Source organism: Dama dama, chromosome 23, assembly GCF_033118175.1.
Source record: "Dama dama isolate Ldn47 chromosome 23, ASM3311817v1, whole genome shotgun sequence".
NCBI classification, from domain to species: Eukaryota; Metazoa; Chordata; class Mammalia; order Artiodactyla; family Cervidae; genus Dama; species Dama dama.
The window spans coordinates 24,506,852-24,526,893 of NC_083703.1; the positions used below are offsets into that span (position 1 = coordinate 24,506,852).

A 20,042-nucleotide genomic window follows, 5' to 3' on the forward strand; every position below is an offset into this window, starting at 1 on the left:
CATTCAGTCCCTTGAACCAAAATTGATGGTCAGCCCCTTAAAGGACTAATTGATGAAATAACCAACAACTAATGAGACTGGTGAATGGCAGTTGCTCTGAGCCTTGGCATTGGGGGTTCAGAGCCGTTCACCTGATTTCTGAACCTGAGTTGGTTCAGTGACCCCGAGCGCCTGCACTGAAGGGGGAGGGGGACCTGTGGAGGATAATCCTATCACAACAAGGCACACAGGTACTGTGAATCTTCCTTCTGATTTTCCCCAGTAGTACCTGAAGGTCATTGTTCAGGAGAAGAGTACATTGAAGAGGCAAATACCTAGATGTTTGGGGGGATTATTGGAAACTGGCTGAGAACTAATTCATTCCTGAATGAAACTGGTTTACAGGATAGAGATTATTCCCTTGCTGCCTTTAATCTTAGCAGAAATATAGCCTTCTCTGAGCATCCTATTTAAAAGTACAAACACCTCCCCATCTAGAACTCCCTATCTGCTTTCCTTGACTGATGTTTTGCTCCATAGAATTTATTGCCTTCTAAGGTTCTATATTATTTAGTTAGTTAATTTATTGTTACCTTCTTTTAGAACATAAGCTCCAAGAAGACAGGGATTTTTGTCTGTTTTGTTCCTTGCTGTGTCCCAAGAAGCCAGAACGATGTCGTTTATAGGACAGACACCTACAATGTAGTTACTGAATAAATAAAAATGAGAAATAATGTTTTGATCTGTGTTCATCTCTGTAGGCCCAGTAGGACTCTGACTTCACTCATTTGTTCCTAAGAGCATAAGGAATAGACGAAGTAAAAAACTGAAAGAATGACTCCTTGTCACAGTAAGAGGAAGAGCTATGACAGTAGGAAGGGCTACAATCAGACCCCTTGGAGCAATTCCTGGGTATCCCCCTATACCAACAAGTCAACAAAAAGCAAGCCCCATACCTGAGGGGTCACAGAGATAAAGATCATCATAACAAACCTATCGGATGCAAGGACAGGATTCTTTTCACATCATCACTTAAGTCACCTGTATAGTCAGTGAAGCTGATACATGTTTGCAAAAGACAGCATATTATCAAAACTTTAATTCAAACAAAAACTTAAGAGAAGTATTACAGTGAGCTGATATCTTTGGAATTCACTTATGCATCACCCAGAAATAACTGACCTTATGGGAAATTTCCTAGGCAAGAATTCTGGAATGGGTTGCCGTTCCTTTCTCCAGAGGATCTTTCTGACCCAGTGATTGAACTCAGGTCTCCTGCATTGCAGGTGGATTCTTTACTGTCTGAGCCACCAGTAAAGCCCAAGACACTGAGCTGGTACCCTTGGAATTCACTTATGCATCACTCAGAAGTAGCTGGCCTTATGGAATGGTGGAATAATGACACATGTTCTTGATAGACTGCTGTGCTTTCTCATGGGATACAGCAAACCAGCAACCAATTTTCCCACAGCCAACCAGGTGAAATACAGAACTGAGCAGATGCTTGTTACTCATTTTTGTCACCAAATATCTGGACTCTTTCTCCATATTTCTAGAACCCCTCACTTTATGAGACATGACAATGAGAGACGCTTCTTTTTTTCCCCACCTAAGTGAGAGCTTAGTGCTGCAGTCCATGAGGTCACAGAGCTGGGCATGACTGAGCGACTGACCTGAACTGAACTAGGCGAGAGCTGTCAGTCAGATGCATCTACCAGTTCAAAGTCCTGGGAATCAGCAACACAAAAGACACAAGGGGTGTGGTGCTCTGGTGACAGATGCCAGCTGGGGGCTGTTTCCTGAACCAAGAATGAGCACTAGTTCCAGCAGGACCCTCCTGTGCCCACCCAGTGACCGGATCTGTGCCCAGCTGTGCTGTGTGCCATTAGCTTTTCTGCGTGCAGGGCTAGCTTCTGTGGAGCATGCTGCTTCCTGGCTGAGTGGCCACCAAGGAGGAGTGCGCTGGAGCCAGGCTTCCCTGCTTGTAAAAGGTAATCGCCAAAGTCTCAGGAATTTTGTAAGCCAGTCATTAAATGTAATGTTGAATATTAAATTATATAATATAAACTCACAATTAAATAAATTATCTATAAAACAAAGTAATATACTCTCTTACATCTATAGCACATTTCTCCCTGATTTCATGTTCAGTGACATCACACTGGAAGCTCGGACATCAACCATCATGGGAGTATTTACACCATGGAAATTGGCAAACACCACAAGTTGAGGCTTGATTTATTATTTTGTTGTCTAGAATTTGATTGTCTAAAATTTAACTGATGGAGAAATGTTAATACAAATTACACCGAAAAGCATGTCATGTTTATAACCATTACTTGTAAACAGCAGAGAAATTTAACAAAACATATTTTTCCCAGAGAGCTATAACAGGACAGTATCTTTGCAGTAGCACACAACAAAATTCTCTACAATGAGACTACAATGTCAAAGGGAGGGCAGGACTCTGTCTTCCATTCTGAAGCTAAGCCTCAGCTTGTAACAAGAACATTCCAATGCTTTGAACAGTAGTTCAATTCCTGTTCAAAACTGTTCATCTTTTTATATGTCCTGATTTAGTGGCAACATCTCTTGCACATCTTATAGCATACACCCAGTGTCCCTAAATGCATGTTTATATTTTGACATGGTACAAGTGTGCCTATTTTTGAGGAATTTAGTTACTCTATTAAAAGTCACAAGCATTTATTGAGTACCTGCTACTCATAAAATAACTGCTGAAAAATAAGGAGAAAGTTTTATGTGGTCCTTGAAGACCTTTATCATTCAATACTAGAGGTGACATATACACAACAGCTGTAATTCAAATGAAATGTTAGGGGACTTTCCTGGTGGTCCAGTGGTTAGGACTCTGTGCTGCCACTGCAGGTGGCCCAGGTTCAATCCCTGGCAGGGAACTAAGGTCCTACACGTGTTGGGGTGTGGCCAAACATGACAAGTAAAAATAAAATAAAATAAAATGTTAACAACAACAACAAAAATGTTAGGAAACATAAAACATGTTCAAATTGCTGGGAAACCTGATTTCAACATGGTAACAATTAACCAGTTATGCCATCTATAACAATAAACCGAGCTTTATAATGAGTATCATCCAAATAAAAATCTTAATTGCTCTTTTCAACGTGAGAAGAAGGAGTCAGACAGACCTGGGCTTGAGAAGCTCCTCAGCAACTTGCTTTCAATGGTTACCTAACTGGTTAATCATTCAGCTGGGGAGGCAGGACCACTTAGGACTGATACAGACTAAGGGGTTCATTACAGGGAGTAGATATTACACAAATGGGGTGGTGGTGAAGATGTGATAGCAAAGGTCTGTGAAGGAGGGGGATAGTTGGAGGATCAGATAAAATTGCTGACCTTGGAACAAGAATGGAAGCTGATGAAGGGCTCTCTTGAAACCCGACTCCTCGGCCGGTGGCCCCAAAGTCATCTGCCTGCAGAGTGGCAAGGCAGGCAGTCAGGAAGGAAAGCTGAATGCCAAGTGGTGGGAGGCAGGCACAACTGACTATGGTAACACAGCGTATTGCCTTCACACCGTGTCTCTTGCTGCACCTAATCTTGCCCGGGATCAAGAGCATTTAAAGGAGAAGACTGGTGGCATTGAGGGAGCTGCTGAGCCTCAAAACGAAAAGATGAGCCAACAAGGACATCGGTGACAGCCTGCTTTGAGGGTGATGGCTGCCACTTCACTTCAAATCTTATACAGATTTCTCCAGAGCCAACTTTAGACAGGAACCACACAAGTGCAGAACTTCCCAGGTATCTCAGTGGTAAAGAATCCATTTGCCAATGCAGGAGGTGCAGGTTCGATACCTAGGTCCGGAAGATCCTCTGGAGAAGGAAATGGCAACCCATTCCAGTATTGCCTGGAGAATTCCATGGACAGAGGAGTCCCGAGGGCTACAGTCCATGTGGTCTGGAAAGAGTCGGACATGACTTAGTGACTAAACAACAAATACAAGTATAGAAATTTTGAGGAAAATAATTCCAGTTTAGCTAAAATATTATCGAACCAATATACTATATTACCTCAAGTAAAACCCTCTTAGCCTCAGTTCCCTTATTTGTAAAAAGGAAATAATGGTACTTACCTGGGAGTGTTGTTGTGAGGCTTTGTATGGCAAACATATTTTAAAAAGAAAAAAAAAAAAAACCCCAACTCATTCCTTATTAATTCTCATTTGGGACTTCCATAGTGGTCTAGTGGCTAAGACTCCATGTTCCTAATGCAGGGGGCCCATTTTCCATTCATGATCTGGGAACTAGATTCCACAGCCTAGGGATCAAACCCAGGTCTGCCGCATTGCAGGCAGATTCTTTACCATCTAAGCCACTACAGAAGCCCAAGAAGACTGCAGTGGGTAGCCTATCCCTTCTCCAGGGGATCTTCCTGACTCAGGAATTGAACCAGGATCTCCTGCATTACAGGTGGATTCTTTACCAGCTGAGCTACCAGGGAAGCCCACCCACATGGCACAACTGACCAAAAATAAGAATTTGCATGCCACAACTAAAGGTCCCATGTGCCACAACTAAGACCTGGGCACAGTCAAATAAACACATATAAATGTGTTTTTTTTAATTCTCATTTAACTGAGCATCTAATATTGTATACGGCAACACTCTCCGATTCTCCATTCCTTCAGAGGATCCCTGACCTCACTAATCTAAAAATCTTTTCTACTGTCCTACTTCTCATACTATTTTTGCTGTCAATTCCCACAGCAACTCACTTCACACTCAGTATACCCCTAGATGAAGCATTATCTTAACCTCTAAAAGGATTACCCTTTCCATCAAGTCATGTCTGTCTGCACTCTTGACCGTTCAGATAGAATCTTGGGTTCATTTTCGAGTGTCCCTCTCCATCTTTACCTACCTCCATACATGACTGAGTTCTGTCAATTCCTTCTTTAAAGTGACTTTCAAGTGCTCCTTTCTTCCTTGTTTTCACTGCCACTACCTCTCCCTGACTCTTATCTGCTAGATAGTCTCCTTAACCCCAGTTTCCTTCTTGGATCCTGTCTGAATCCTACTCAGCTTCCCGATGTCTCATTGTTCTGTGCTGATTAAGAACTTACAGTTGCTTGCTCTTGTCTATTGTACTAAGTACTATGAAAAAGTGAAAGTGTTAGTCATTCAGTCATGCCCAGCTCTTTGTGATCCCATCGACTATATGGCTTGCCAGGCTCCTCTGTCCATGGGATTCACCAGGCAAGAATACTGGAGTGGGTAGACATTCCCTTCTCCAGGGGATCTTCCAAACCCAGGGATTGAACCTGGATCTCTTGCACTTCAGGCACTCTTTACCATCTGAGCCACCAAGGAAGTCCATTAAGTACTATAATTAATGTCAAATCTTTTGATCTTTGAAGAACAATATTAAGAAAATGAACAGACAAGTGGAAATTTTCTCACACACAAAAAAATAGGTAACCTGAATAGTATTATATCCCTTTGAAAAGCTAAAAGCTTTTTTGAAAAGCTAAAGGCCTTAAAACAAAGGCAACTGGAGGCCCAGATGGCTTCCCTGGTGAATTCTACTAAATATTTATGGAAAAAATAATACTAATTCTATACAAACTCTTCCAGGAAATAAAAGAGGAAGGAAGTCAGCATTACCCTAATACCAAAAGGAGACTATTAGAAAAAAGAAAACTAAAGACCAGTATGTCTCATGAACATACACAAAATATCCTCAACAAATATTAGCAAATCATACTCAGCAATATATAAAAGGGATAATACATCAAGACCAAACAGGTCTTGATGAATTTATACCATAAATGCAAGTTAGTTTCAAAAATGTAAAAATCAATCAGTGTAAACTTAAACATACATCAAGTCCCACACCTTGGTATTTATTTGAGAGAAATAAAGCATATGTCTATACAAAATTAGCCCACAAATCTCTATAGAGGCTTTATTTATAATCTCCGAAAACGAGAAACAATCTAAATGTCCACCAGTTGGTGGACTGAATAAACAGACTGTGGTATAGCCATACAACAGAATACTATTTGACAATAAGAAGGAAAGAACTATTGATACATACTTCAACATAGGTGCATCCAAAAATATTATACTTAGTAAGAAAAGCCAAACACAGAAACTGCATACTGAAAGATTCTATTTGGAAGACATTCCAGAGAAGACGAAACTATAGTGAGACAAAGTAAATCAATGGTTGCCTGGAATCAGGGGTGAGGCAAGTATAATGACTTCAAAAGGGAAGATAGGAAATTGTTGGGACTATGCCAATGCTCTGCTTATTGAGTGTGGTATGGTTACATGACTGTGTACATTTGCTAAAACTCATTAAATTGTTCAATACCTTGGAGCCCTGTGTAGCTCAAATGGTAAAGAATCTGCCTGCAATGCTTGAGACCTGGATTCAATCCCTGGTTCGGGAATATTGCCTAGAGAAGGGCATGGCAACCCACTCCAGTCTTCTTGCCTGGAGAATCCCCAAGGTCAGAGGAGGCTGACGGGCTACAGTAAATGGTGTCACAAAGAGTTGGAGATGACTGAGCTACTAACACACACACAAACTTTGGAGTTGTAGAGCTCAAACCTCCATATTCCAAACTGTGTGTCCTCCACTCCATGGTAGGCAAGGGTTCTTTTTTTCTTATTGTTTTAAATTTACTTTGTCTTCTCAATGCTTAGGAAGCATGTGGCTTATGCAAAGATAGTCCAAGCAGAGCCAAAGGACCACAAGTCATGGATTACTCTAACCAGATGATGAAACAGTAACTCCCTGACAGTTGCTGTAACAACAATCAAGGTTTAGATCCTATAAACTTCAATATACTTTAAGAAGGCAGTGTAACATATATAACTTTATAGTGATCCTTACAGTTAAGATAAAAATAAATGAGACGCGTTCCAGAGGAAAACATGAGGATGTCTTGACTTTGCTCCTGGACATTTTCTAATGAGTTGCTAACAAAGGAAATGAATGGATCAAGAAAAACTAGGGTAAGAGCCAGAGGAAAGAGAAGGAAGGCCCCATGAGGCCTTCTTAAGAGGGAGGTGTTTAGAGGCTGGCTGACCATAATGGACGCTGGCCTGGATTCTGAGATTCCTGGGAAGCCAAGAAATGAAGGGTAAGATAATTACTGTCATCAAGGTCTTTGCGGGTATCTTTTGACTGTTGCTATTAAAAGAGTTCTGTCAGATTCACTGTAAAGAAGTGGTAGGCAGCCCAGAAGGTTTTTATTTAATTTTCTAAGTAGGGGCTTACGTGCTTGGGGTCCTCAAATGGTTATATCATGTGCACTACAGCTGTAAATCTGCATGGAAAAATATCTATGCCAGTGAAAACAAAATTCAGAATTACAATATTTGGTTATAATTGCATGCATGGAACACATGCTAAGGCTGGGCACTGAATGCTTTGCACATACTTAGGCTCTGAACGCTTTTCAAGAGCCATATGAAAGAGATGCCATTATTCCTTCCATTATACGTTTGAGACAAATGAGACTTTGAATGTAAGTCCAAGGTCATAGAACTAGAAGGTTGGAGAGGGATATGAACCCAATTTCCTCTGACTCCATGGTCTATATTGCCTTCATTCATTCAATAAATATTCTTTACTATCTGTTATGTACCAGGTACTTGTCTAATAAAAGAACTCTTTTTATAAAAGGAGAGCAAAGTAGAAAAATAAAGAAGTAAAAAATGTAAAGGTTTAAATTTCATGAGCTTCAGTATACTTTAAGAAGGCATTGTAACTTATTTTTATAACCTTATGGTGATCCTTACAATTAAGATAAAAATAAACTTTTAAAGCAGAGTTATGAAAATCTCCCTATTTATCTAGAATATATCTCTGGATAAGTACTCCACAAGAGATTTTTTTTATATTCCTTTTCAATAAATCTTATTATCCTAACCAAGTATATTATTTGAAAAATGGACATTCAATATGAAATCATGGATAAATTCTAATCCTAAATTTGCCATTTAAACTCTTCCATTTCCAAAATATTATTCATCTAATTATTCAGACATCCTGAAGGAAAGAAAAAAGAGAGTAACAATTTTCTTTTCATTCAAAGAATGGTGCTTTATTATTACACAGAGCAGCATTAGCTACTCTTTGATTATTGTATTTAGCTGGAATGATCAAGTGATCACTTAAATTTTTTGCATAACGTAAAGCTATGCAGGAGATTGTGTTAACAGTTTAATGTAAAGTTTTGTTTTTTTTTTTCCCTTTATCATTTTGGGAATTGTAACTAAGTTTTCTGTTTACACAGTTTTCTAAAACTTTAATAAAATAAAGGGAAGCTAAGATAAAAAGCTTAAGACAAACACAATTAACTTGTCTTTATACCATTTATATCAATGGACAGATAATTAAGGCATAAGTAAAGGTTTAAGTCTGTTACTTTATGACATAGGCTCCTTGCTACCTTGGCCATTACTTGACAGGATGTTTGCTTGCAAAATGACTATTTTCCTACAGTCACTCTTGATTTTACTATAACAGACTATCATTATGACTCACCTTGAAGATTAGTCACCATAGAATGTCATAGTCTCTACAAACAGTTGAATATTGATCATAGCAACTTCTAGAAACAGAATAACCAAAATGAAATGTAAATGAATTAAAAAGTATTAGTTTGAAAATGCTTTTAGGTTTCTAAAAACACATTAATCATTGGTTAAAATGTCTTGCAACTCTCTGTATTTTAAATTTTTATTAATGTCTACCCTGTTATAAAAGTAATTTAAGGCAAACCTCAAAATTATAACATGCACAATAAAATACTGTTTTCCTTCTATTATAATTGGCATATGTAAAATCAATATTTCCATATACACTGTTAAAGAAAGAGTCCTTTGTAGAATGAGCACTCTCTATGTTTTTTATACAGAAATTTATAAAACAAAATGTGCATCTCCTTATTGATACCATTGGTCTTATAAAATATTCTTTATTTCAATTCACAAATATTTTAATTCAATTACTATTTTAAGAAAAACAAGTTTTCTTAACCCTCTGTCCATCACTACTCACCTATATATTGTAGTTGGGCCTCATTAAAAATCTTCTATCACCTTCAGATTTTAAGAAAAGCATATGAAAATTCCGAGTTTCCTTAGGCCTCATTTGCCCATGTATTTCCATTAACATTATTATTCTTTGCCAAATTTCTCCTCATTTCTTGGTCTATAATTTATAGAACACTGCAAGTCAAATAAAACTTGCCAATTATCTGATTAATTTTGATTTAGAACACCGTTGCTCCATATGATCCAGTCCTATTTATTTTAGCACAAAATAAAATGTTGAGTAATTACCCAGATACTGGTAACTCAAATCCAAGTTTCTAATAACATGGACTGAATTGACTGTATTAATACAATTCTCCCTTTTACCCTGTTGCCACTCATTATTTTCTTGATATTTTATGACATTAAGATGACTTTATAAATCTTGCTCCCCATTTATGGAAAGTTTCCATGAAACACAGGTTAGAATGCTTACACAAAGGAATGTAATTTTGAAAATAACACTTGAAAGAGTTAGGACAACTGTGGTTATGTTTTAACCTTAAGCATCAAATGTTTAGGGAGAAAGAAATGGAAATTTTCATCTATTTCATAGGCACTTGTTTTCACAACAGTCTATAAAATTACTTTCTGAGCATTTGCTATGGTGTAAAAATCAGTTATGTATCAACTCTTTAAAGTATTTTCTTACCAGAGGCAAAGAGGTTGGATGGGGATGAATGAAATAGGTGAGAGAGACTAAGAAGTATAACTTCCAGTTATAAAATAAATGAATTATCAGGATGTAATATATATTATAGAGAATACAGTAATAAACATTGTAATAACTTTGTATGGGGACAGATGGTAATGACTTACCAAGATGATCATTTTATAATGTATAAAAATATCAAGTCACTATGCTGTACACCTGAAGCTGATAGAATAGTGTAAGTCAATTACACTTTAATTAAAAATAAATTAATAAAGCAAAATTTCAGAATATTCTATATATGCAAAAAATGTGACAGAATTGAACACAATTATTCTAGGAATTTTTAAAAGTATTTTTAGACTGAACTTCTTATAAACTTGTTTCAAGTATACATTTTATTTTGACAAGGGAAATAAAAATATGTATTCTCTTGAAGATACCATTCAAAAAAAATAATTAAAATGTTAACTTCTTATCCAGTATTATTTAAAATGTCATATATCTTTCAAAATATTAAAACTCTTTCACCCAAGACTTTTTTTTACGAAGTAATCTCTCTTAACATATTATTTTGGTTTAAGTGGTTACTTTAAATGAGTTTAAAGCTTATTTTGTTCTTGTGTCTGCAATGTATTTAATTCAGATCACACATTCTTATATTATACACATAACTTCTGAAATAAGTCATTTGATAAAAGACGGTCAGATCTTTCATTTTATAAGCACTACAGATGATTGTTACCTGAGTATAGTCTACAAAATACTTCTTTTATTTTTTGTTTCCTTTTTTTAAAATTATACTCCTTCAAACAAAATAAGTATAATTTTTATGTATTACTTAAATTTCAAATTTTAATATATAAAAAGCATGATCTCAAAATACGAACTTTTAAAAAATACTGGCTTTATACAATAATATTCCTTTGAGTAGGCCCATTTGTTCCTTTTCTGTTGTTGTTGGAATTCATTGATCTGGTCAAAACTTTAGTTTCTGAGGTCTTAGAAAATACAGTGTTAGAGTAGAGATTCCAAAAGCAGGACCAGAAAGGAAGGGAATCTGTTAGATATTTTCTGTTGTTCTAGAGTAAGTATAAGCCATCTTAAAACTAGTTAGGTTCTGGACATGACAGATCTTTTGTTCTATTTTGAACATGACTGTGAGACTTAGTTGAATTCAGTGGAGCTAAGAGAATCTTGCTATAATGTACTGTGTCAGAGAAAAAAAAAGTAAAGAAGTTTTTTGTGACATTTCTTCTCTTCAAGGGGAAAAATTTCCTCCCTCCCTCTTTTCCTTTCTTCTTCCCTTCCTTCTTTTAAGAAATATTCAATCTCTTTCTCCCTCTCTCTTTAAAAGTATACTAACAATTTAAAGGACAGTCTGTATGTATATGGAAGAATTAATCAGACATATTCATCAAAGTAAACTTGTTTCAACATGCCCATGCTTCACTTTCATTCAACTCTAGCTAACCCATGGGTCATTCTGGCTGATACCAGATCAATGAAGTAGGAAATCAAAGTGGTGATCTTTATCACTGAAGTTGGGAATAAAACCAACCTGCTATTGAGGGGGAAATTGTTTATTATCTAAACTATTTGACAGAGTTTATTGGATGATTGGCCAGCTTCTAATTTTTATATAACTTCACTGGTGAAGTAAATATAAATTATGTGACAAGGAGTAAACTTGGTTATTATAACCCACACAAAAAGATACTTTGTCATCATTTCAATCACTTACTGAATTTAAAAGTAAATAGTTTTGATCTGTCTGGGTAGAGAAATTCTAAGACACATAATTCATCCTGCTCTTTTCTCATGAATTATACTGTGAACTATAATTGCCTTCCTTGTTTCTTATTTCCTTACCTTTAAATTAAATTTTGTCTGCATCTGTTGCCAAACAGCATTTTAAAATTTTCATTTCCTTTTAAAAACTCATTCCCCATTTCTTCCTAGCTGAAGATTTCATGATTTTAGTCAGTGAGACTCAGATATTCCCATGTGACTTTACTTGCTTGGCTTCAAAATAAGGGATTAAACTTCCTAACAGAAGCCCTGGAAAGTAGACACGATTTTTCCAATATGCAGAAAATCCTTTGAAACTTATAGACTGTTAAGATACAAAGATTTAACATTAAGAATTATCATTTGATTATGTACATTCCTTTAATATTATAGAATTATCTCATTCTGACTCAAGAAGCTAACAAAATCAAGGCAGGACACTCAATAAGTTCTAAATTTTACGTTATAAATTCATGACTATTTTCCTTTTTAAACAATATCTTGACTACAGACTTTCCTATTTGCAAAGTTTAACAAAATCATAATTTCTTAATTTCAAAAGAAATACTTTGATACTAATCTACTTAAGAAACTCAGTTTCTTAGTAGTATGATCATTTAACCTATTACAATTTAGATTTGAAATATTTAATTTTGATTACTGTTATATCACATTTTAAAGTTTGATATTTTCCTGAAGCAACTATCTGAAAAGTGAAAATTTAAAAATACCACTAAATGATGAAATTATTAAATAGAAATTGTACTAACTAGTTTAAATGTTTTGAATTACAGTTTTGGGGAAAAAACTCAAAACATTTGTACAAAAACATAAGCATGAATTTTATAAGCATTTTAGAGAATGCTGTAGCACTGATTTTCATTCCTATGGTTCCAATTTCTTTAATGTGACTAGCATTTCACTTGCCCTCACACACTAAGGCACAAACTCTATTGAAAGGAATTTGAGTTTATGCTCCAATCTTCAAATATAGGACAGGCTATATGATGTAAGGGAAGGAAAAGGTTGTATTTGCCTATATTAATTATTGTAGCAATGATCATTTATAAATTCTTAGACACTGGATTAAATATTTAATTTGAAAATTAAAGCTTTCTTGTCCCCTCTGAATGCTCGATGTGGTCTTTTGACATGTGCCACAAGACTAAATTTGAAATCACTGAACTCTGCTGTCATAAATGTGCAAAAACTTGATCATTTAAATTCCAAGACCCAATCTACACCTTGCCAAGTTAAGATATTTAATAAAAAGAATGTGTGTAGATTTTAGAAACTTGACTGAAATAATTTTGACTTACACTTTTATATACTATTTGCATCTCAATTAATCACTCCTTCCAAATGTCCATTTGTGGCTAAAATAATTTTAAAATAATAAATTGTTTTTATTAATATTTCTCTCAAGGCTTTAAGATCACTAACCATCAAATAATCCATATGAGGGAATAGAGACAGAAGATGCCTTCTTGTGTTTGTATAATATTTAAGCATTTTTAACACCCTTCTTTCTGGAAAATGAGCAGATATTCCATGAGTAGGGATAAAACAGAACCCCATTAGAACACAGTATGTATGCCAATAAAACCTTTGGATGCATGAGCATTTAAGTATATTGGCTTTTTTTTCTCCCTGTGGATGTTCTAGGAACTCTTTTGTCTAAAGGAATACTTTACTTAAGTTTTCTCTGCACAAAAGCTAAAGTATTTACACAAACTAAAAATTAAATACTAGAAATTGTTTTCTGCAACTAACAAATGTACCAAGGAGGCCTCTGGGAAAAGCTGACCACACAGATCCTACAAATGCCCCAGCATATTTAAATTGTACCCATGGTACAGAGGCTAATATTAAATTGCCTTCTAAAAAAAACAAGTTAACTAACCAGCACAAAGGATATAATGTATTTTAAGACATTCTAAAACATTATTTAAAATGATACTTTCTAATTCTTTGAATAATTTGTAGAGCCTCAAAAAGAAACCCAAATTTATCAGCATTGTCTATCTTAATATTTGCTGTGTAAAAGGAAAAATACATTATTAACACGATCTTTGAACATTTATTTTGCAATTTTCAGCTGAATATAATTGTTATTTTAAAACACTCTTTCAGGGCAAATTTAATCTATTGGCTTTAAGGCTGAAGAATTTTTTTAAGTCTAGTGAAAGCTCCAATGCCATTTTCAGTGATCAAAGTAAAAATTTTAAATAGTCCCCCCCCCCAATTTCAGAACGTGTTCATATATAGTTTTTCTAATAATATAGAATATACTGATCTTATTGCCACAAGGAAGAGAGCCTACATCTACATAATCATGCCTTTTAATGATTATACTTAAATGTATTTCAATGGCTTCCTTGTTAAAGATACACATGTATGACCTACAAACAAATACGTAATCCTGTGCCTCCTTCAAAGGGAGTTGAAATAAATGTAGCTATAGGAGAAAAATTCAGTTTTTCTAGTATCAGAAAACATTACGGTGCAAGTTTTGGTGTGAACTGGAAATGGACCCATCACTTAGGCCTAACACAGAAATACATATAGGCAGAAGAGGACAAATGCCTTGTAAAAGAAAGGACTTACATATATACAGGAGAGTAACATGACAGTTATTACAGAAACAATTCTTGTGAATTTCCTAACTTATGGTCAGAAACTCACATTTAATTGTACTTACTTTCCTCTTTTAAAATAGCATTTAAAAAAAATCTATGCTCAGCATTACTGCCTTCTTTTTTGACACCAAATTACGATTACAGTTATCAACTCAAATTCTTTTAGAGTATTAACAATCAATGTTATGCAAGGTTATAAAATATATATGTAACAAACATAATGAGATTGGGTGTTGTTAATGCTGTTTAACTTTTACACAACTCTGCCCTGTAAAATATTCCTTATGCAAATCAGATATCTTGACATTTTTCAACTGACATTTTACTACTGATGAGAAACAGGGAGTTTAGAAAGAAAAGAGAGATGGGAAGGAAAAATGAACATGATTAATAGGTGTTTGTATCATAAAGACTCAAGGGAGACTTTTAAATTCTTCACTGTTCCTATAGGCTGACCAAAGTGGAAAGCTTGTTCACATGCCTTTCAATGCTTTCAAAGGAGAACTGATAGTTACTCAATCTTTACTGATGCTAAATTATTCTATTTGCGTTCTGTTGTTGTGAAATCAGGTGCTTTTTATCCATTGATGCAAGGTTAATGTTGACTGTATTCATTAGGAACTTGTTTTTCAAATAAGCACCTAAATTATGCCTTTAAAAGTGTTTCATGCTAAGTCTGTTTCAAATTATGCCTCCTGAAGACTAAAACATCTTCCTCCTTCCTTATCCCTCCTCTCCACCCGAAAGAATTTTAAATTCTTTTGATAAAAAAAACTCATAACCTACTTTGTTGTGCTTTTTTCTTTTTTTAAAGAATCATTCTTGTTCTTCAACTTCGTATAACTATAAAGGGGGAAGTTACTTTATACAATATTTGAAGCTTCAAAATTATGGGCATTCCCTTCTAATAAAGATTTTGTCATTCTTAACTGTATTGTACTAAGATAACTATCTGATATAAATATTTGGGGACTGCTTGACTAATTAAAACAGGACCCATAGATGTGAGCACAGTAGCACAAAATTTGTACCAGTTTCTTTTGGAAAGGTGTTTATTTGCAGCTGCATCTAACTATTTTTTTTTATCATTTTGTCCAATGTGTTCGTAAATAAGGTATTATTCTCTCAGTTGTCGAAATACAGAACTTACATGCGCGCACTGAATGAATGTATACATGTTTACACACACCCCCACGTAGAAAGGAATCAACTGCCGTATTCCAGAAATGACAATGAAAAAGGAGAAATAAGCAAGAATTATAATTAGAGGTCTACAGTCTCATTCACATAAGGGCAGTGCTAGGGGGTTAAGCAGTTGAGTTAAAAAACAAAAAAGCTCAAAACCAAAAACCAACCAGTTGCCTTAGATTGGAGCTTCCCGCAGCTTTCGCGCTGAGCGGGGCACGGGGAAGGAGTAGTTTTCGGGGCCGGTGGGGGCCGGGATCCCGACACCGTCACCGACACCCGCGGGGTCTTTCGGGAGCGCTCCCGTGGGCCGCGGAGGAGCCGGTGACAGTCCTAGGTGAGCGCCGAGCGCGTCCACAAAGCGCCCGGGCCGCCCCTCGCACTAAGGCGCGGCGGCGGCGGCGGCTGGCGCAGAAGGAAGGGCGAGACGGAAGCGGCGGCGGCGGCTGGCGGGCGGCCGGGGACGCGGGCCGGGACGCGGGCGGGGAGGCCGCCGGGGAGGCCCCGGGCGGGGAGGCCCGCAGCCCGCGCCACCGCCGCCGCCGCCGCCGCCGCCCCAGCCGCGTGCGCGCGCGGCCGCATCAGCTGAGCGCGCGGCGCGTGTCACGTGGTGCGCGTGTCGAAGGTCACGGCGCGCTCACAATGGAGCTCTCGGAGTATGTGCAGAAAGGCTTCCAGATGCTGGCCGATCCTGGCTCCTTCGACTCCAACACCTTCACGCTTCTCCTCCGGGCGGCTTTCCAGAGTCTGCTGGACGCCCAGGCGGACGAGGCTGTGTTAGGTAAGCCGCTCGGCTCTGAGCTGGATCGGCCTGGGTGGAGGGGCGCTCGGAGAAGAGGAGCGAGACCGAGCGAGAAGGGGAAAGCCCCGGGAAGAGGAAGTCTTCGGGCTTTGCCCTTCGCTCCGGACGGAGTGTGGGGATGTGGTTCTGCCAGAACCCACAGCGGACCCAGATCACTGTTCTCTCCTCAGTTGGCACCTGCACACCGCCAGCTACACTTTCCTGGTCTGATTTTCCCTCTCAGGCTCTTTGTTCTTTTGTAAAGCCGGTGCTCAAGTCTTGTTTGTGGCCTAAACATCTAAGGTTTTCACCCTGGTCTGGGGCAGACTGACACTTGGACTTCATCAGGGCAGCTCCCTGCGATTCAAGCTTTCAGTACTAGGCTGGCGAAGGTTTTAAAGGGTCTGCTTCCAGAGTAATTACTCGGTCAAATAGTGTTGACATTTTCCAGCTTAGAGAATACCTCAAGTTCCTCTGATCATTCCAACACTCTAGTTCAACATGTTTTGCACAGTTTTCACGCTCAGACTCTTAAAATGTGGTGTATAATGTTTTGTTCCGCATCAGTTATCAGGAAGCAAGTCTGTTTTAAGTGGTCCGGTCACTGCGGAGTGCGATGTCAGTATGGATGGAGGCATATATTAAGATAGATCGCTTTTAAATGATTTTCTTAATTATAAATATCTCAACAATTCAAATTTTTGTGTTTTTTTCCCCTATAGTTTCACGAGCTAAACATGTGTACAAAATGTATGAAAGTGGAAGTTCTTTAAACGAAAATAGTAACCACCACCTGGGTTAATCTCCAAAAAAAAAAAAAAAAGACTGTCGAAATTTGAAAATATTTTGAACTCTTTCCTTCTCCTCCACCTCCATGTATTAAAGTCCGTGGAGCCAGTTACCTACCCTAAAATTAGTCTTTAGAAGGAAAGTTTATTCATTCTTAAATTTACACCATGTAAAATATTTATCTTATATTCCTCCGTCCAGCTTTAAAGTGACCACTGTATATTTTACAATAGGACTTTTTTTTTTTTTAAATATTAAGGTAAAATAAAAAGAAGGTAATTTGACCAGGTAACAGCATGATTATTGATGTGTGCTCTTCATTGTTTTGCCATTGACCATATTGCTCATCTCATTTACTTAAAATTTCTAGTCCTTATAGTTGAATAATTCTTATTATCTTGTTAAAGAGAGTTCTTCACCAAATGAAAATACCTTTTTAGAAACAGGACTATAAAGAATTTATTATCACAGGCATCACTGGCAATTACTTTTATTGTAGATCACCCAGACTTGAAACATATCGACCCAGTGGTTTTAAAACATTGTCATGCAGCAGCTGCAACTTACATACTGGAGGCTGGAAAGCAAAGAGCTGACAAATCAACTCTAAGGTACAGGATTTATTTAAATATCCATTTGTTTTAAAATAGTGCCTTTATGATTCAAATTTCAGTTTTTAAAATGGAGACTAAACTTTGGCTTTTTTTTTTTTTAGCACTTATCTAGAAGACTGTAAATTTGACAGCGAGAGAATAGAATTGTTTTGGACAGAATATCAGGTTACTTAAATTTTTAAAACTTAAGAATTACTATTTTTCTTCTACTCTGTTTGCAAAGACATGTTTTCTTTTTCTTTTTTTCTTACCAGAATAATAGGAATTCCCTAGAAATCCTACTGGGAAGGTAGGTACTGTATAAGGTGTCAAGCTGAGCCACTTTTCACTTGCAGGTATGAATGGAGAGTGCTGGTGTGAAACAAAACAGAACAAAAAAACGGGGATCTAGACCAAAAGAAAAGGGGCCAAAGGGCAAGTGAAACAATTGAAGTTAAGCTAATGTTTTTAAACATAAAGTTTATTGAGGTAATTTTTAAAATGCTCTTTTACTATTCAGAACTTGAAATAAAGTTTAACAGTATTTTAATTTCAGAATGGATTAAAATTGTGTGTGTGTGTGGTGCAGGAGGTGGTAGACACCATTGTTGATAAAGGACAAATACTGAAAGTTTTTCTGTAGCTACTATGTACAAAACTGTCATTATATCTTTCAGTATAGGCAGATCTCTCCCTCATATAACTGATGTTTCTTGGCGTTTGGAATATCAGATAAAGGTAAAGTTTAACAAATGTTCTCTAGGGCAATTTAGGGAATTAAAAAAAAAAAAGAGCTAAAGACTGAAATCTCTGTGTTATGTTGTTTTAGACCAATCAACTTGATAAGATGTACAGACCTGCATATTTGGTGACCTTAAATGTAGAGGTATTTATACAGAAGCCCTGTCTAAAAATTAAATGTATAATGAAATTTTCAATTTCCTTGATTTAAATAAACAGCATTTTTTTCTTCCCTAGAACACTGACTCCCGATCCCACCCAGAGATTAGTTTTAGTTGCAGCATGGAACAATTACAGGTACAGTATTAGGATCTGTGAATATGCCTATCTTCTTACAGATTTTTAATTGCGAATTATGCCCATGGAAAGTTCAAAAGAAAATTAACCATCTGTCAGTAGATAATGAAGGTTGGTTAAAGAATTATTGGGAAGGGGGCTTCAAAAGAAATATTTTAAAATAGGCTTTTGAAATTAAGATGTTAACTAATAGAGAACTGGTCTGGTTTGCTGTTCCCTTCAATTAAAATAAACTTGTAGTGTTGAGTGTAAATTCTATTAGTGATGTGTTTGAGCCAGTAGGACAAAGGAAAAGAAAGCTTGGCTTTGAAAAATGTTCTCTTTGCTTTCAGAAACTTTGAAAACATGATTTTTAAACAGTGGTTTTAAATGACTTTTTATAAAGGGGCAAGTTACAAAAATTCTGAAACTGTTCATATTGTCTGTGTAAGACACTGGGGAAATTCAAAATTACATTGATTAATGGACATGACAACGAATTTATTTCTTAGCACTTAAAAAAATGAAGGACATCACTTGAAATTTTGATGAAATTGATTTTTTCCAAAGGAATCTCCTGCAGAGTTGTTTTAATGTAACCATTAATTGAACTTTAAACTTTCAAAAGATGTGAATACAGCATTATCCTTGTTAGATAACTTGAGAAATTTAATTTTGGTAAACCTTGAGTGTTCAGAAGATTCAGTTAGAAACTATATTTCACATCTGAGGGCAAGCATTTTGAAGATGAGACATTTTAGAGGAAACCTTTACTTTGATAGTGGTTTGTCAAAGGTTTAAAATCTTGAGTTTAAAATTGTTTAGAAAGTGTCTCCCGACTTTTTTCTTGCATCTTTCTCAAGCTTGGATACTTCTCTCTTGCGTTTTATCCTAAAAACGAGCCATGGTATACATCTTTCAGGACTTAGTAGGAAAACTTAAAGATGCTTCGAAAAGCCTGGAAAGAGCAACTCAGTTGTAACTTGGGAAAGTTAACGATCTGACAGGATCTAGAGGAAGACCAGGAACGTCTTGCCGTCCGCTGAACCATCATTTCTGCGAGGTGGATGTCTTCCTTTTCAGAACAGATTTTTTTCTTTTGGATTTCTGTCACTCATAAGTTTTGACACTTTATTTTTTTACACCTCTGGAAGGGTTAAGAGGGAATTTCTGCCTAAGTATTTGAATCTTTAGTATTATCCGTACACTTGATCCCATTTGATCTTTTCCACGTCTTCCAAAAGGAAGTAGACAGTATTACATTCTGAATAAATAAGTTGTTCCCACAAAAGAGTGGTGAGAGTTTGTCTGGATTTGAGTTTGTTAATTATTACTTTGAAGACATAGACACGATTGGCGTTAACTTTTAACGATCTCCTCTCCTCAGGATTAAAGTTAAACACTCTGGAAAGGATGCGATCTCCGGGGTTGCTTGAAGACCCCAGCTTCGGGACGTGGGGAGCGGGAGCGGGCGCGGTCGCCCAGCGGCGGGAGCCCGTCCATTCCGTTAACTGCGCCCGAGG

The 20,042-nt window shown here is 36.8% G+C and overlaps 1 protein-coding gene and 1 long non-coding RNA gene across 3 annotated transcripts; one reads left to right on the forward strand and one right to left on the reverse strand.

Annotated features, from left to right (window-relative positions):
• Positions 1 to 2,200: 2,200 nt before the first annotated feature.
• LOC133044654 (uncharacterized) lies at positions 2,201 to 15,785 on the reverse strand. Its single transcript, XR_009690017.1, has 3 exons — positions 15,510 to 15,785; positions 8,522 to 8,588; positions 2,201 to 3,919 (listed from the first exon to the last, which is right to left on the reverse strand). It is a non-coding gene; the product is annotated as an uncharacterized LOC133044654 (long non-coding RNA).
• Positions 15,786 to 15,928: 143 nt separating this feature from the next.
• Positions 15,929 to 19,821, forward strand: COMMD3 (COMM domain containing 3). Of its 2 annotated transcripts, none has more exons than XM_061126187.1 (8): positions 15,929 to 16,120; positions 17,409 to 17,520; positions 17,625 to 17,688; positions 17,778 to 17,812; positions 18,180 to 18,240; positions 18,332 to 18,388; positions 18,481 to 18,540; positions 18,873 to 19,821. In XM_061126187.1, exons 1-8 carry the CDS (start codon positions 15,982 to 15,984, stop codon positions 18,879 to 18,881), a joined length of 537 nt encoding a protein of 178 aa, XP_060982170.1. In that variant the 5' UTR covers positions 15,929 to 15,981; the 3' UTR covers positions 18,882 to 19,821. The 2 variants fall into 2 exon arrangements, with proteins under 2 accessions (XP_060982170.1, XP_060982169.1); XM_061126186.1 differs by having other exon boundaries at positions 15,930 to 16,120; positions 19,442 to 19,821.
• The last annotated feature ends 221 nt before the right edge of the window (positions 19,822 to 20,042 follow it).

What these genes read in the sequence shown, in the direction of transcription:
- COMMD3 (XM_061126186.1), top strand. Translation starts at nt 15,982, where the DNA reads ATGGAGCTCTCGGAGTATGTGCAGAAAGGCTTCCAGATGCTGGCCGAT. An exon ending in CTAGAAATCCTACTGGGAAG is followed by an intron (nt 17,813 to 18,179) that starts GTAGGTACTGTA and finishes TATATCTTTCAG; the next exon opens with TATAGGCAGATCTCTCCCTC. An exon ending in GCAGCATGGAACAATTACAG is followed by an intron (nt 18,541 to 19,441) that starts GTACAGTATTAG and finishes TACATCTTTCAG; the next exon opens with GACTTAGTAGGAAAACTTAA.